Genomic DNA, 16,501 nt, shown 5'->3' with positions numbered 1-16,501 from the left:
ACAGAACCTTTGTCTTAATCTTAAGCGGATCTCATTGTAAACAATAAGCTCATATGTGACAAAGTGCATCTTTATTTAAGACTTTAAACATTCTGAAGTCTTTCTTTGATACTTCTGATGTATGATGAAGTTGATTTCTGTCATTCTGTCACTGAATGTCAAAGTCAAAGTCTCGGTGTTTCCAGTGAGCCGCCTCGTCTCCTCTGTGAGGGAATCAAACCGCAGACTGTTTGCTCGTAGGTTGCAGCAGGTTCTTCAGGATGTGTTCCACGGCGTCAGGAAAGCTGTCGCACGTCAGGTGAGGAGGAGGATCGATCTTACTCTCGTCTCCCCGTCTGTATTTACCTGGGAGAGGAAGAGGGAGAAGAGGCGGAGTTTAGCTGGGGAATGCTTGCCTCTGTGCAGGATGAGTGAGACAGAAGCAGGAGGAGGATGTGCAGGAACATGCAGGTCACACGTTTCCCTCACTCACCTGTTCTGACAAGAATACCCAGCATTCCTGCGTTCTGAGCCCCGCCCACGTCGTCCCTGGCGTCCTGAAACGGCAGAAACTCATCAAACTGAATCACAGAAACTCTTCTTCTTCATCATCATCACTGTTCCATTACACTCACATCTCCAATCATGACGGCTTCATCAGGGCCGCATCCCAAATCTGAGAGAGCCTGCGTGAATGAAACCACAGTAACAGGAAATAAAGACTTTATTTCGAAAGGAAGCGTGTTTGATGATTGTGTGTGTGTGTGTGTGTGTGTGTGTGTGTGTGTGTGTGTGTGTGTGTGTGTGTGTGTGTGTGTGTGTGTGTGTGTGTGTGTGTGTGTGTGTGTGTGTGTGTGTGTGTGTGTGTGTGTGTGTGTGTGTGTGTGTGTGTGTGTGTGTGTGTGTGTGTTAACCTGTGTGAAGAAGGTGGTCTCAGGCTTCCCCACCACAGTGGCCTTGCAGTCTGCGGCGAACTCTAGCCCGGTCACAAACGGCCCCGGGCCCAGAGCCAGGCCGTCCGGACGCTTGTAGTATCGAGCTTTATGGACGGCGATGAGAGGAGCGCCGTCCAGAATCATCCTGAGCAGAGAGACCAGACGAATTGCACACACACACACACACACACACACACACACACACACACTTGAGTTGAGAGCAGCAACTAAACCAGCCGACTGCTCCATGTGAAGATGAGCATGCGGTGTTTAAACCTGAAGGCCTTGTTGAGTGTTTGGTAGTTGAAGTGCTCAGGAGCCAAACCGACCAGGACGGCGTTCGGGTCGGACGTGTTGATGCCTGCAGCAGAGCCGCCAAAGATCATCATGGAGGAACAAACCAGAAAATGGAAGCATATTTTAGATTTCTGTAAATCTTTACACCCTTTTAAACATGACACACACAAACACACACACCGTCAAAGTCCTCCAGAGCGTCGTCCTCCACCAGCAGCAGAGGTCTGTGTTGCCTTTCCTCCAGCAGACTCCTCGCTGCGCTCAGGGAGGTGAAGATCTCCTTCTCCTGCAGCATGAACATCCATTTGAAAGAAACCACATAAGACTGAATTTCTGGCTTGTATAAGTTTACATTGTCGGCAAGAGGAAACAGCACACCCACACACACACCTGGAGGTCAAAGTTGAGGCGCCTCAGCCGCTCCAGCAGGATCCTCTTGCTCTCTTTGGTGGTGTTGGTCACAAACTTCACAGCCACAGACGCCTGACGCAGCCTGAGGACAGGAGACGTCCATTAGTTGTGGACGGCGCCGTTTGGAATTCAAACGTCTCTGTCCTCCGTGTGTGTGCCTGCATCCCACCTGTTCAGGGCTTCCTGCGCCCCGGGGATGGCCGCGTCCTCGATGTGCAGAGTCCCGCTCAGGTCGATGAGGACGGCCTTCAGCGCTTGCCTGCCTGCCATGATGGAGGCCTGGAAGAGGAAGACTAGTTTGAACCTGAGCTGAACCCAGACTAACACGTGACGCATAACATCATTCCTTAACCATGACATGCTCATAATCATCATTCACATTGGTCTAAACACACAAACACACTCTTTTATAGGTGGTACATGTTGAATGGAGGGCTCAGAGCGTGTCCGGATTGTGAGGGGCATTGCAACAATAGGTTATCATTTATACAGACTACAGACTAAATATTGAGGAACATTTTAATTAAATTTTCTCTTTACAGTTTCCGATCAATATGGCTGGAAAAATAAAAATGTATTGTTTCCAAAGACAAACACTTTAATGAACTCACGGTCACCTGAAGCTTCTGTCTCCGTCGCGCCCTGAACGTCTCGGATCAATCAGCTCTTTCACCTCTTGGCCAGACTGGCAGACGCGAGGGAGCGCTGTTGTAAAGCTCTACCGTGTCTGCGGAAGGAGCGCTGTGCGACATGCAGCGAACTGACAGCGACCTGACACCGGGGACGGGAAGCGACGGGCCGGAATGTTCCCACTCTGCGCGTCCAAAGAGTTCGAATGCTTTAACGGTGGGTTTACGACTGAATTATTACTAAACCGAGCAACGGGCACGGCCCCCCCGCCCCGAGCCCAACATTCTATCAGCGCATGGAACACTGCGCTCCCGCTGAGCCCTCCATTCCAAACTCTGTCCCGAAACGCGTGCAATCATTAAAATAATAATAAATATATTTATGACAATGCAAATAACAAACAACCCACAAAACTTCATGCATTTATTAAAAACGCTGACCTTTAGCAGCTGCAGCGACTCTCCCGCTTCCTGTTTGGTGTTTTTTTCTTCGGGGGAATTTTGATTGCCGGGCGGAAACTCAGTAGTTCCCTCTGTAGATCAAACACTGCAACTGCGCCTGTTTTGAACTACATTTCTGGGTTCGGCTTTCAAGTTGGTGTTCAGTGAATATGATACAAAGATACACCGCGAAAAACAAAAACAACTTGCAAAAGATATTCCCGTGATAAATTCAATGTGTAATCAAAAACCCCAAAACCCAGAAATCACGAAGGTGATTAGAGTAGACAAAAACAATTCCATTAAAATGAATCAGACATTTATTTCATCATGACAAAGACATTGACATATAACACTACAAGCAATAACAGATTATGGCGACACTTACTTCAGGCAAAATGTGTAAATCCTGTTAAAATTAGCTGGAGTGAAATAGGATTCACAAGATAGAAATGCAACTCTGGAACCGTAGTAACAATAAAAGAGTAAAAACATAAATAAACATAAGACCTAATGTGGATTATTTCAACATGAACATGAAGTTCCTCCACATTTTAATACTCTGATCAGATATTTGACATTCGATCACTTCGCTGTGTCTCAGACGAACACAAACATAACGATGAGGATCGTCCAGAGTGACATCATGACTCTGGAGTGTGAGATGAAGACGTAAAGTGACGAAATTGGACACTGACTGGACAAACAGCTGAAGACTTCAGGAGCCTCGTCTGGTCTGTCCATGTTGATTCTTGTGAAAAAGTTTCATTAAAAGTCTCCTTGGAAAATGACAGAGTTCAGTCCATATGTATTGTAGTGCTGTGTGTGTGTGTGTGTGTGTGTGTGTGTGTGTGTGTGTGTGTGTGTGTGTGTGAGTGTGGTCTTCTGGCTCCCTGCTGGATGAACTTAGAGGCGACCGTCAACCAAACAGCAACAGCAGGACGATACATGCAGAATTCACGATTATCAAAGGCACTGGAATGTAAACAAACAGGAGAGCAAAAGGTAAGTTAATACGTTTCTGAGCTTTTCATCAACATGTTTGGAAACACGGAAGGAAAGGAGAAGAGAGATGCTTTCTGACCTCTCATGACGGTCCGGACTGAGCGGATGAGATTGAGGATCTGAGCTTTGACCCCTGGATCATCGCCAAAACCTCCAACTCCCTGATCAACGCCCCAACCAACTGAGAGAGAGAGAGAGAGAGAGATAGAGAGAGATAATTCCATCATCACAATGACTCTAAACATCTATGAGTCATCTTCTTTAACATTAATTACAACTTTAAAAACACAAATACAGATGTAAACACGTTATAATCACAGATCACATGACTTAATCTCTAACCAACTAATTGAACACTGCGAGAGCTTTAAAGCATCTTAGTTTAGTTATTAGTCATATATAGAAACACGTTAAAAAAGAATACACACATTATTAATACACAAGACCGAGGACAAAAACAAGACAAACACTGCATCTTGACTTAGATACGGTAAGTTATCGTTACTTTGATGTTATTACCATAATACCTACAATAATAATGAAACATGTTCCGATGCTGTGTTCTGTCATACAGCTCAGTATTGCAAACACAACTAGCCGCCGCCGTTAGCTTGAGATAACGCGATATTTCTTCACACTTCGCGGAGTTTCGTGCATTAAACAAAGCGACCCAAACTCACTCTTGCTAAGAAATCTCTCCTCGTGTAGCACCGCGATGGCGTTAGTGCATAAGATAGCGGTTTGGATGAGAGAATACAGAGTAAACGCCATGCTGGCAACTTCTTCTTCTTCTTTTTCTACCACTCCCCGCTGCTGCCGGAAACAGCAAGCCGATGTCGCGCACGGACGTAAATATGTTCACTTCAAAGTAAGGGCCAAAGTATTTCACCCTTCGTAGGAGCCTCTGCAGGCAGGTAGGTGACGTCCCGGAAACAAAAGGAAACATTGATGGTTAATGCCACCTGCAGGCCAGTGTAGGACATTACATCACTATCTTCTATTTTAATCCATGAAGAAAACGGACAGATTATTACTTCTTTCAATTATTACTTATTTGTAAAGTAATGATTACGATGATGATACGTTACTTTTTATTTAATAAGTGTGAATATAAGCGGCCTGGAAATATATTCTATAGTTTAAAATAACAATATAATAATGATCCGATGGTGTGGAGATAACAGGTTATGATTTGAAATAGTAATTCAGAGATTAGGAAGAAACTGTTTTGATAGTTAATTTTATTTTTGGCGACGATTACTTTTGATGTTAAGATCACAAAATAATGAAAGTTTAATTTGATCAAAATCTCTGATTATTATTTTGTTATCTATACAACATGACAATATGATTAAATAACGGCTTTGTGGTAATAGAAGATAAAAAATAAACTCTAATTAATGTCTGATATGAATATAATTAAGCTGTAAATGTCCGTGAGAAAAATGTAAATCACCAGTAATTGTTAGGATACATTTGTGTTACATCTGCTCATATTAAACTAAATTAAACTCATGAAACCACTCTCAGATTATTGTATAGACTTTTAATTTATCCACATAAATAGTAGAGAAACTACAAGAACATATTTAAATACATTTGCATTAACAGTTTATAATGATAACATTTTCCCCATTAAATGACGACTTTGTCCGTTTTTTCAGTTTGGGCGATTTCTCCTTTTCCCATCTTTGTGACATAAACGCGACTCCTCACGATCTTCTTCTTTCTTTTCCTTTGAACATTATAATAAATTATATTTTCACAATGGGGCTCTTTGGCCCTGGTACTTAAATAAACAGACGGACAAACACGCAAATTGACTGTGAACTTCAGGAATGTCACTTATGTCATTTTATACAGTCTGATGTGATCATTTACAAGCAGATATACAAACACTGACCTCTGCTCAGCCTGATGTGGACAAACACACACAACTGACCTTTCATCTTTTTGGAAGATTTAATCATCATCTTCGCTTTTGTTGACAGTGGGAGAATCTGTGAGGCAGAAGTTGCAGCTGCCTCAAGACCAATCAATTGCCTTCCGTTGTGCCTTTGAGCAGAGAATTTGGACTCCGGCTGTACGAGTGGAACTGCTCAGCAAAACTTAAATGTATAGAAGCTGAGATTCTGTAAATGATGTTTTTACTGTATGACCTTTGAACCACTTCTCTGTAATACTGTTTGATATCAACACTATTGCACCTTTAGGTTTAAAACCCAAACCCAACCCACTGCTACTCTGCTTTAAATACTTCATTCAACTCTGCCTCACGTTTGTTCTTCATCTGGCTTCTTCCTTTTTTTTTCGTCGTGGTCTACATGAACAAGCTCAGATCTTATCAATCATCCCGGTGTCTTCAGTGATCTGGTGGATGATGAGGTGATGCAGATGAAATGTGGACGGTGAGTAAGAGTTTGTGTCTTAGTCTCTTCTGAGTCTCTGTTTGGTGTTTCCACAACAACAATAAAAACAATCACAGCCTCAGCGTGACGTTTGTCTTTTTTATGTACATTAGGACCAGCAGCAGTGGAGACGATCGTGGACATGCAGTCTGTCTGTCTGTCCCTCTGTCTGTGTGTGAGTCTCTCCCTTCGTCTACAGCTGCATCACTGGTTTCCTTTCCAGAGTCCTTCCAGGGCCCGTGGTTACTTTGGTCCTGTGCCGTAAAGCTTCAATAAGTTCACTGCAGCGCTGCTCTCTGCCTCCCCCTGCTGGCGGGCTGTGTCTCTTTCAGTCTGTGGAGTAAAGTGGATCCGAGGGAAGGGAGACGTTTGGGAATAAAATTTTCATTACGGGGAGGGAAGTTTGACCAGCCTTCTAATGTGTAGCTCGGTCTCAGCTTGTACCAAAACAGAGGCTGAAGAAGAAGAAACAACCCAGATCTTCATCCCAGGACCTTCAGTCTGATCCGTGTGTCTTCATGGAGGAATTAAGTCTATTTACAGTTTCACATTCCTTCACCAGAGACTTTTCTTCTCATTTCTCATGTAATTTCTTTTTTTGTCTTCTTGGGATGTTGTGGCAGCTTCTTCCACAGCGACTGAGCCTGAGAGGACCAAACAAGAAGACTCAACATTAGTGATGAAGTCAAACATCTGTCCTCTACTGTTGGTCTATAATGTAAAGAGGACACAGAATGCTGGAACGACATCAGTCAGTCTCACCCACCATTCATCTACTTGTTGAGGTGGGAGCTGATCTTCTCTTTTCTGATGATGTTGGCGTAGGGAATCTGAAAGAGACAAAGGTCACATTCAGCCAGAGAAGGACGTGGGCAAGAAATTCCAGAATGCAGAGATAACACATTTAGTTTTACACTTTTTCCTCTTTTAATTTGCCACAAATGATGGTCGACCACAAATCAAGGGGAAACAACAGGCATGACTCATGTTTGACTGGCTTCTGTTTCAATGATAGAATGCTGGCGAGCGTCTCCTCAATTATAGACCAATCAAATTACTTCATTCTACCTCGATGTTTGTTCTTCATATGATTTCAAACTTGTTCTCTGTGTGCAGATTCCCATGAGGCTAAGATTCTGAGGGATGAAATGTTTTCCTAACCAAACTTCTAAAATACTTCAGAATGCAGAATAAAAAAGCCTTGTTTCCTCTGCATGTCTGATAAATTAAAGTGTCATTACTCTTTGTTATATCTCAGACAGATCCATCTGCTGGCTGCTGTCACATCCCTCACTTTTTGAAAGCTTTTAGATTTATTTGGGCCCGTGTGTGTGTATGTGTGTGTGTGTGTGTGTTTCTCTTCTCGTGCCTGTAGAAGTATTTGAGTGGCTGTGCAGTCGTGTTTGTGTGGTTACATGAGTTCGGTGTGTGTGTGTGTGTGTGTGTGTGTACGGTGTCGCGAAAAGACAAACGGCGTCTGTCAGCACGGCGTGCAGCTGCTCGTCTGATTGATGTGGACCCGACCACTCAGACGGCTGCAGAGGAACTCCTCACCCATGAAAGACAAACTGTGTGATTGTGTCTCTTCTATCTGCTCTCTCTCTCTCTCTCTCTCTCACTCTCACTCTCTCACACACACACACACACACACACACACACACACACACACACACACACACACACACACACACACACACACACACACACACACACACACACACACACACACACACACACACACACACACACACACACACACACACACACACAGCGTCCGGCCCCACTGTCTCATTAGGAACTCCATTAACTGCTGGATGTTTACATGAATCTGCTGTCGTGTTTCACTGCTATCTGTTGATTTGCTAGCTTCTGTCTCAATCTGGAAATCCATCTTTAGTGAAATCGGCTCCATTAATAGGCCTAATTATGTTTTCATTTGGATTCATTACCAACACAGTTTCCTAAACGGTGCTCGGAGGCTTTTTGGATAAATGTGAATTTAGAGGAATCATTTCTTCCTCCTCGTCTCACCATCTGTAACTGCTGAACCATCTCCTCTCTGTAGGCGAGCTCTCGCTTCATCTGGTCTTGGAAATTATCTGGAATTGGTGTAAAGAGAAGAAACGGAATTAGAGTTATTTATGAAGCAGCGGGTGACAGAGGAGTCAGAAAGTTTGATAGGTAAAACAAGATGAGAGAGGAAAGGAGAGGAACAGAGAGAAGGATGAAGACTTGGAAGGAGGAGGAGGAGGAGGAGGAGGATGTGTCCTTCAGAGAGAGGAGAGTCTAAAAAAAGGAAGAAGCAGAGTAAAACATGAAGGTGAGGGACGAGAGGCACTCACGAAAGACAGGGAAAGGGGAGGTGCCCTTCAGAGCATGGAACTCCTGCTCCAGCCTCCTCCTGAAGTCAATCTGCTCCAGGAGAACCTTCTGCAGCTCCTCTGCAGGAACACAAAGGAGATAAAAGGAGGGAAATCTGTTAAAATACATCTTACAAAGGGGGTCGGCAATATAAAAGCTAACGTCAGTTTGTTACAGGGGAAAGATGAAACTCAAACCTTTCTCCATGTTCTCCACGTCTTTCTTCAGCGGCACAGGAGAGGAAGCTTCTTGGCTTTGATCACCTAAAGAGATGGAGAGACGGTTTAACCTCACATTCCCATCTCATACCAGTTCTGTCCTGTCCTGTAATGCCCTCTGTGGCCTCTGGATGTCAGTGTAACATCGCTATATAAAGTGACCCAGCGCTGTATAAATGTTTTACCGCATTTGTTCGTCTTTTGTCATTTCAGATTGTTTTTTGTATTCTAAAAATGCTGAATTCGATTAGAATGGTGACTTGTTTGACAAATAAGAGTGTTTAATTAAACTGTAGGGTATGGAATGATCACGTTTGATCATAGTTACATTGTGTTTCACGTCCTTACAGCTACTTGTTGCTATAAATATCTGCTCGGTCTTCTTCTTGGTGACGTGCTGTGCTCAGATGTCTATACAGCCCCGTGTCTGAATTGTGACAATGAGGCATTAAAGGCCTCAAATGAAGCAATTCAGCAACACTCAATATGTATAATCTGTCTCTCTCCTCCAGTTAGTTCACGTCCTGGCCCCTTAAGCTTCCCTTTGCTTCCTTCTCACATTTAGAGAGAGATAGAGAGATATTGGGGGAGAGAGGGGGAGAGGGAGAGAGAGAGAGAGAGAGAGAGAGAGAGAGAGAGAGAGAGAAAGAGAGAGAGAGAGAGAGAGAGAGAGAGAGAGAGCCCCTCCTCTCCTCTCTCCTCCTCTCTCTGTCTCATTTGACAAGCAAATTTGCAGACAGTGCCCGAGGATAACAACCTCGTTTGACAGTCAATTAACCGTGAATAGTCAAAGCCAAGGCGGTTTGCATTACATAAATGGAAAATTAGATTATTTTTTCTCCCTAGAAACAGAAGGAGAGTTTAAAGACAGTGGAGGGGGAGCGGGGGGGGAGAGGGTTGGGGACTCAGAGGAATCAGGCCTTCTAATCACGTAGAGCTTCCCACCGCCCAGGGAGACGTTTGGCAATCAGGGGAAAGGTGGTCTCATTTAATTTGTTTCGTGTAATTTTTCGAAATACATTATACATTATGCGCGGGGATCATTACGGTGTGTGTGTGTGCGTTAGGGAGGGAGGGAGGAGAAGGGGGGGGGGGGGTAGATATAAATGTTGGCACAGATGTCATAAAGCACTTTTAATGTCTTCCTGACAGATATAAAAAGGCAATAAGCTGTGATCTTTTTCAAACGGGAAAGGGTTTTTTTGAGCTGAGGAGGAGAAAAAAAAGGCAATTATGTCGGCGGTGATATGGGTCCAGGATGGAGATTGCTAGCGCGGCTGCTTGTCTCTGAGCTGATGTTTTCTTGTTGAACTATAACGGCCCCCCCAAGAGTAACGGCGCCGGCGACAACGGCGCTAAAGAGAGGAGCCGTGTCAGAGCGGCGGCGGCGGCAGCAGAAAGCTCTGCACCGCAGCTTCATCCGCCTGTGTGTTTATGAGTCCCTTAAATGCACCGTCTGAGAGGAAGAGGAGGAGGAGGAGGAGGCACAAAAGGTTTTGTCCTTTCTTGTAACATCCCGACTCTGTGGTTGGGTTGTAAGGGAAATATGAAACTGTAGTGTTTACATTGTTCCAACAAGACAATTAATTATATTAATGAGTGTTTGTTTTATTCTGCTTAATCAGATTTATATAGAACTAAAGATTAAAGGTGCACGTGTGTGTGTGCTGTGGTTGGTGTGTGTTAATTGTCCTTTACTTCCTTTATCATGCTGTTTTTTAAGCATCACTTTAGGATTATTCTCTCTTATAAATGTCTTTTTATTTAACTTTGTTATTTGTATTCCTGTCCAGAGCCCAGACTCATTTACAGTTTCTAACAAATAAAGGATTAAATGAAAGCAGATGAAACATCCATCCACGCTGTGTATTAAATGACTGAGGTGTAGAACAACTTGAGCTGCCTCAGTAAACAAATATACAGATCTGTTTCCTGTTTTGTTGTCATCTTTTATTTCCTGTGATCGTGTGCTGACTCATTCTGGTTCATCTACTGAACAATCACCTAGTATTTAAGATTCCATTTCACCGACCTTTACTTTTAAAATGTTATAACTAAGTGAGACTTTACTGTTTTTATTTCATGGGTTCCATATAAACACTTTATCAAAAACTACCTCCCTATTTAAATGTGAAAAGTGACTCTGGAGTAAAACCGAGTAGAGACCGATTCACAAAATTCAGCTTTACATCCTAATAATTAGTTTTGTTGTAGCACAGGAGCTATTATTATGTCGTTCATTATTTATGCTCAGCACATTATTGTTGTCTTTTTGTTTTCATCTGGACTTTAACCGCTCAAACAGAACCACAAACAAACAAACACATATTGTGAGTATTTGTACCTGAATTGTCCCTCCAGTAGTCTGGGGCCGACGTCTCACTGTCTGCTACAAAGAAACTACTTTGCTCTTTGCTTTCATCTGAGAGAGAGAGAGAGGGAGAGAGAGAGAGAGAGAGAGAGAGAGAGAGAGAGAGAGAGAGAGAGAGAGAGAGTAAGGCCCATTGGTTGAGCTGGTTATCCGGACACATGGAGATAACTAAGTGTGTGCATGGTTTGTATTTCTGTATTTCGTTTGTGTGTGTGTGTATGTGTGTGTGCGTGTGCGTGACAGCAGAACACATTTTCTCCGGCAGAAGGTTCAGACAGGGAGATGAGGGGAGCAAATGAAACGTCACAGGAATATTAGCCTCACAGGGACACAGAGACGCTATAAAACCACTCAGTCAGACACTAAATGAAACAAAGATGGTGTAATATAACTGAGTCAGACGTCTGATGGAACGGATAGTGTATAAATTAGATGGGAGTAAATGCTATCTGACGAAACAACGTGTCGGAACGTTTAATGAAACAAAGATATTACAACACAGACGCAAAGATGGAAGAGGTGCAAATATCACATCAAACAAAAGAGAGGAGAGAATGTGTTTGTGGAAACGCTCACTGGAACGAGCGTGTGTGTGTGTGTGTGTGCAAAGAGTTCTGACGTCTCAGGGGAAATGCTGCAGCAAAGTACTGTGTGTTGCAGTTTGGATGAGTTACAGCGACTCTTTGGTTGTGAGTAACACTGCTGTTTGTGTTTATGAGTGATAGGTCCATGCTTTCATCCATGTTGACCTGAGAGGAGAGTCAGAGAGCAGAGGCAGAGAGGAGAGGCAGAGAGGAGAGTCAAACACATCTGCACTCACTGCTCATGCTGGAGTCTTTGGTTGCGTACGCCGGTAACCCTTCATCTCTGTTTTTGTGAACCTGAAACAAGTCGGAATAGGAGTCATTTAGTGTGTGTTGAATGTATATTGTGTGTGTTCATAAAATTGTAACAAAGCAGATTATCAGGCGTCTAAGACAGAAGAGTGTGTGTGTGTGTGTGTGTGGCATCTGAACACATTCATCCTAAAATTACACTCATAAAGCAAATGTTTCCATTTCTATCCAAGCTTCACTAAATCTTCAAATCTCTTTTTTAGTGAGAATTCTTTCACATCACTAACACAAAATCAATTATTTCTCAGAAATACTGAAGGCGGAATTGATTGTTGTGTTTCATAGAATCAGTCTAAAATGCTCTACGCCTGCATCTCTCCCTCCTCCTCTTCCTCTCTCTCTCTCTCTGGTTAATGTGAGAATCGACAGGTTAAAGATTAGTGTTGCCCTAACAGGCGGCGCTGACAGAGGGAGAACAAACACACCGTGGCCATTAAACAATCCGTGCCCGGGCCTATTAGCCGGGATCAGAGTGGGGCGACTCTTCCAATTTCTGCAGGGACCAAGCGGCCTATCAATCTGCTTATGCAGATCACATCGCCCGCCTGACTACGGCGCCATTTAAATAATAATTAGCTAAAGTGGCCTAAGGGAATATTTACGTTTTTGTAAGCCGGGTCCTCTCGGTGCGGCGGCGTGGAGCTGGAGAGAGGGAGGCTGGCGGGAGGGGAGGCGGGCAGGCTGGGGGACTCCTGCTGGATGCGGTCGGAGGAGGAGGAGGAGGGAGGGGAGGTGCCGGGATACACGCCCCCCCTCTCCTTCCCCCGCTCCTCCCCGGCACTGTCGCTCAGTGCGGGGAGGTACAGGTTTGTGTGAGTCTGTGACGGCCTGCTGGCGAAGCTCCCCTCCTCCTCTTCCTCGTCCTGCTTAGACGACTCCACGTCCACCTCCCCGTCTTCTTCGCTCTCTGCTCCCTCCGCCTCCACCTCTCCTCCGCTTTCACTTCCGTAACTACAGCTGCTGCTGGGCGATAGCCTCTGGTGGCGTTCTGACCCAGAGACCACGGGCCCGAAGTCCTCATCTGTTGCCCCGGCAACTCCGGCCCCACTGCTGTGGAGTTTGGCGATGCTCTCAGCATCTTTGATGACAGGGCGGAAGGCGGAGCCGTAGCTTGGCTTTCTGGTTTGGAGGGACGGGGTATCTAGCAGTTTGAGCCACCCCTCTGACATCACAGGGCGCAGGTCAGAGGTCACCGTCGGGCACTCCGGGTCAAACAGCCCTGATCTAGTTGTGTTGGTTCCTCCACCACCCCCGATAGTTGTGCTAACACCATTACTGTTGGCAGCTACGGCTCCAGGCTCTGTGGGATCCGCGAGATCCAGGAAGGCCTGTCGGAGGGACGGGTTCTCAGTCAGGGAGGAGAGGGCGCCGGGCTGAGGCTGCAGATAGGTGGGGACAGGGATCCCTCCGGCTGCTCTCGGGGGCCAAAACATACAGAAAGGAGGATAGAAAGTGTCTTTCCGGCCGGGCCACAGGAGACCTGACAGCCCTGTGCCTTTCTGCCCGGCCGACACGTCGCTGTCGTCTTTTTTCTGCTGGCAGAGACCAAATGCTGGAAAGGAGTACGGTGATGGGAAGAGCGACGTGGGAGGGAACTTCTGCAACATTCCAAAGCCTTTACTTGGGACAGGGATGACAGGGTAGCTACGTGGCGTCTTACGTGGAGACAAACTATCCCCGTCCAGATCGTCTTCGTCTTCAAAGCGGCTTCTCTTCTGCCCACCCATGTCGGGCCCCATCATGTGTGGCATCACCGAACCTGGGAGAGACTTCACGGAGCCCATTGAGGAACAATGGCCCCCTGAGGGCAGCGCCCTCTTCCGGCTGCCCCCATTGAACATCGCTTTGACATCTTCCCACGCATAAACCATCTCATCAGCCGGGATTTTGTCTGAGAGCTTGAGGTGACGTCTCCAGGAGTTGAAGTTGGCGGCGTCAGGCTGGGTGTACTTGGCGTCTGGAGTGCGGTGGGAATGAAAGATGAACTTGTTTGGTGAGAAGTACATGTTGCAGAAAGAGCACTTGATGCACTTGGCCCTGGAGCTGTTGTAGCGCGCCGGGATGAAGTTACCGCGGCAACCCCAAGCACATTCGTGAGTGACGTCAAAGGCGAAGTTGTCAGGCAGTTTAGGTGGCGCATTCTCACCTAGGAAGGACTTGCAGAGGCGCTCGGCTTCACGCTTTGTAATCATGCCGCAGCGGCGGGATGAGATGGGCATGGCTCCGGCCCGGCGGAGGATCTCCAGCTGAACCGGAGTGCACTGCACACACGTGATGCCCAGCGCCACCCGGCGGTTATGGATCTCATTATAACTGTAGTTCTTCAGTAACGTGTTGGAAATCTGGGCCAGGCAAAGTCTCTCATTGTGGTCAATGACCAGTGACACGATGGGAACGCCGTACAGGATGACCTGGCCCACCTGGTTGGGCTTGAGGGGTGAGGAGGAAGGGGGGGAAGCAGAGGAGGACATGGAGGAGGAGGACGAGTGGTGATGGGCGGGTCTGGGTGGAGTCAGGGGCTCCTGCTGGTATGGGCCTGCAGCGCTACTCATGATGTCAGTCAGACTCGGAAGAAGACTCTTTTCTCAGATGGAGGAACACAGGAGAACGGCCTGGATGAGCAGAAAGAGAGAGAGAGGGAGAGGGAGAGAGAGGAAAAGAAAGAAAGTCAATTCTGAAAACTATAACACACTCTCTCTCTCTCTCTTCTATATGACCACAACCTTGTTCTTTATTCTAAACATCTGCTTTAAGTCTGAACACAAACACGAACACATCAGTAAATATGGAGCTTGTAGTTCACATTTAGTTAAGAAAAAAGCACCAAACACTGCAGATTGTTTTGTTTCAGACTTTCTCTTAAAATGCTTGAAAAATCTCAACATATTTACATGATTAAAATGAGAAAATATAATTTAAAATATTTATTTTCATACAAAATGGGACTTTTTTGGGCTTTAGGAGGAGAAGCTCAAATGACCAAACTTTCTCCACACTATAATAAGCGGTAATAACCATGATCATAACAATTTAGATTCCCTGATAGAAGATTTGCATTTTTACAGTAGTTATGGAGTTTTAATTTGCAATAACTGAGGTTACAGCTAAATAGATGAAGACGCCTCCAGAAGAAATGATCTACATCAGTTTGAGCTGAATAACGACTCAAATAAATAATAACGAGCTCCCAATGACAAAAAATAATAATAAAAAAGACAAAGAGGCAACTTAGCAAAGCACAAACAGTATGATTCATATGCTTGAATAATAACGCAATAATTTCTCCGTTGAGAATTGCCCGTAGTTTAAGTAAAATTCTGATTCTTAAGTTTGAAATTTAAGTTTCAGTTCAGAAATTATTTTTATTATTATACATTTGTCCTCATATCATTATTAATATTATCAACAGTAAAGCGAGTTTATATATATATATCTTTGTCATGGTCTATAGTATTTCATATGATATGTTATTGTTTTAATGTTAATCTGATATTAAACTCGCTTCTGTGAAATTGATTTGAAATAATAGCAGCGAAAAATGTAATTCAACAAAAATGTCACTTCTTTACTTCACAACTCAACTATTTAGTTCCAATATTCTCTTCGCGAATTTATGACCTAACCAAACGACAAGACGCGCAATGAAATATTTGAAATGAACGCGAAATATTTTAGATTACAGTGAAATTAAAAATGAGTAAGTAATAAGAAAGTGAAAGTATTAAGATGCGATGATTTATAGAATATAGCGAGAGGATCAGCGGAGGATCAATCAATCAGAACAATTAAAGCAATAAAAAAGAATTCAGGCTGTGTTTATGAAATACAGAGTAAAATAATGAGCTATTTAATTTGAAATGGAGTAAACTTCCCTCCGCTGAATAAAGCGCAGGCCTGCATTAAACCAGCACGGGGCAAGAACTTGAACGCATCTAAGGAACAATAATAATACATTTGTTGTAATTCATTGTTAAAGAAAATGCTTAGAAATAAAGTCAACAGCCTGTATTGTTATTCTAACAATATTAAATGTTGTTTATTAAATGGTGGCGCTTGGTTGTTTGTCTTGTCATCAGGCAAAATTAACAGACACAGCAGGCTGCGTGTAATCTCACACAAATCTCAAACGAGTCATTCCACATAATTAAACCTTTAAAATGAAGCCAGGCAAAAAGGCTTGGGCCGTATTATGCTCATTTATGTCGTAAATAACAATAAACTTACCCGCCTGAACTATTTAAAAACTACGTTTATAAATGCGGTGGAATTCCGCCTCCTGACACAGACTGAACATGTTAAAGTCGCACTGTTCTCGTCTCGGCGGTCATGTCAACTTAACCGCTTCGTTACTTTCGTCTTTTTACTCACATTTTAGCCATTTTGTTAAGCTAACTATCGCCGATATCGACCCGTTAGCTTCCTTACCTCTTCTTACTTCCGAGTGTAATCCCAGACCCACCGGTCACAGCGTCGCGAGCATCCCGTGTGTGTGAGAGAATGAAGTCGCTTAATCCTAAATAGTTTGGAAAAACCTCATTTTTGTCACGCGT

At 44.3% G+C, this 16,501-nt stretch overlaps 3 protein-coding genes across 5 annotated transcripts; all 3 read right to left on the bottom strand.

The window, feature by feature from the left end:
* Nucleotides 1-49: 49 nt before the first annotated feature.
* hdhd2 (haloacid dehalogenase-like hydrolase domain containing 2) lies at nucleotides 50-2,749 on the bottom strand. 2 transcript variants are annotated; one of them, XM_076158664.1, is made up of 10 exons: nucleotides 2,693-2,746; nucleotides 2,234-2,436; nucleotides 1,792-1,901; nucleotides 1,602-1,704; nucleotides 1,392-1,497; nucleotides 1,191-1,275; nucleotides 894-1,059; nucleotides 615-665; nucleotides 473-536; nucleotides 50-345 (listed from the first exon to the last, which is right to left on the bottom strand). In XM_076158664.1, exons 3-10 carry the CDS (start codon nucleotides 1,890-1,892, stop codon nucleotides 215-217), a joined length of 807 nt encoding a protein of 268 aa, XP_076014779.1. In that variant the 5' UTR covers nucleotides 1,893-1,901; nucleotides 2,234-2,436; nucleotides 2,693-2,746; the 3' UTR covers nucleotides 50-214. The 2 variants fall into 2 exon arrangements, with proteins under 2 accessions (XP_076014779.1, XP_076014778.1); XM_076158663.1 differs by lacking the exon at nucleotides 2,234-2,436 and having other exon boundaries at nucleotides 2,693-2,749.
* A 246-nt stretch (nucleotides 2,750-2,995) lies between these two features.
* ier3ip1 (immediate early response 3 interacting protein 1) lies at nucleotides 2,996-4,507 on the bottom strand. Of its 2 annotated transcripts, XM_076158667.1 has the most exons (4): nucleotides 4,378-4,507; nucleotides 3,777-3,878; nucleotides 3,567-3,667; nucleotides 2,996-3,528 (listed from the first exon to the last, which is right to left on the bottom strand). In XM_076158667.1, the coding sequence occupies exons 1-3, from the start codon at nucleotides 4,466-4,468 to the stop codon at nucleotides 3,612-3,614; spliced, it is 249 nt and encodes an 82-aa protein (XP_076014782.1). In that variant the 5' UTR covers nucleotides 4,469-4,507; the 3' UTR covers nucleotides 2,996-3,528; nucleotides 3,567-3,611. The 2 variants fall into 2 exon arrangements, with proteins under 2 accessions (XP_076014782.1, XP_076014781.1); XM_076158666.1 differs by lacking the exon at nucleotides 2,996-3,528 and having other exon boundaries at nucleotides 3,537-3,667.
* A 2,371-nt stretch (nucleotides 4,508-6,878) lies between these two features.
* On the bottom strand, nucleotides 6,879-16,279 carry skor2 (SKI family transcriptional corepressor 2). The gene is made up of 8 exons (XM_076158676.1): nucleotides 16,259-16,279; nucleotides 12,554-14,530; nucleotides 11,876-11,936; nucleotides 11,029-11,106; nucleotides 8,664-8,729; nucleotides 8,448-8,546; nucleotides 8,137-8,204; nucleotides 6,879-6,935 (listed from the first exon to the last, which is right to left on the bottom strand). Exons 1-8 carry the CDS (start codon nucleotides 16,277-16,279, stop codon nucleotides 6,879-6,881), a joined length of 2,427 nt encoding a protein of 808 aa, XP_076014791.1.
* Nucleotides 16,280-16,501: the final 222 nt, after the last annotated feature.

This window comes from Genypterus blacodes, unplaced genomic scaffold (assembly GCF_046128005.1).
Source record: "Genypterus blacodes isolate CSIRO-AG114 ecotype Tasmania unplaced genomic scaffold, CSIRO-AGI_Gbla_v1 ptg000085l_1, whole genome shotgun sequence".
NCBI lineage: Eukaryota > Metazoa > Chordata > Actinopteri > Ophidiiformes > Ophidiidae > Genypterus > Genypterus blacodes.
Note: the sequence above shows the minus strand (reverse complement) of the source record. Positions and strands in the feature narration are given on the sequence as shown.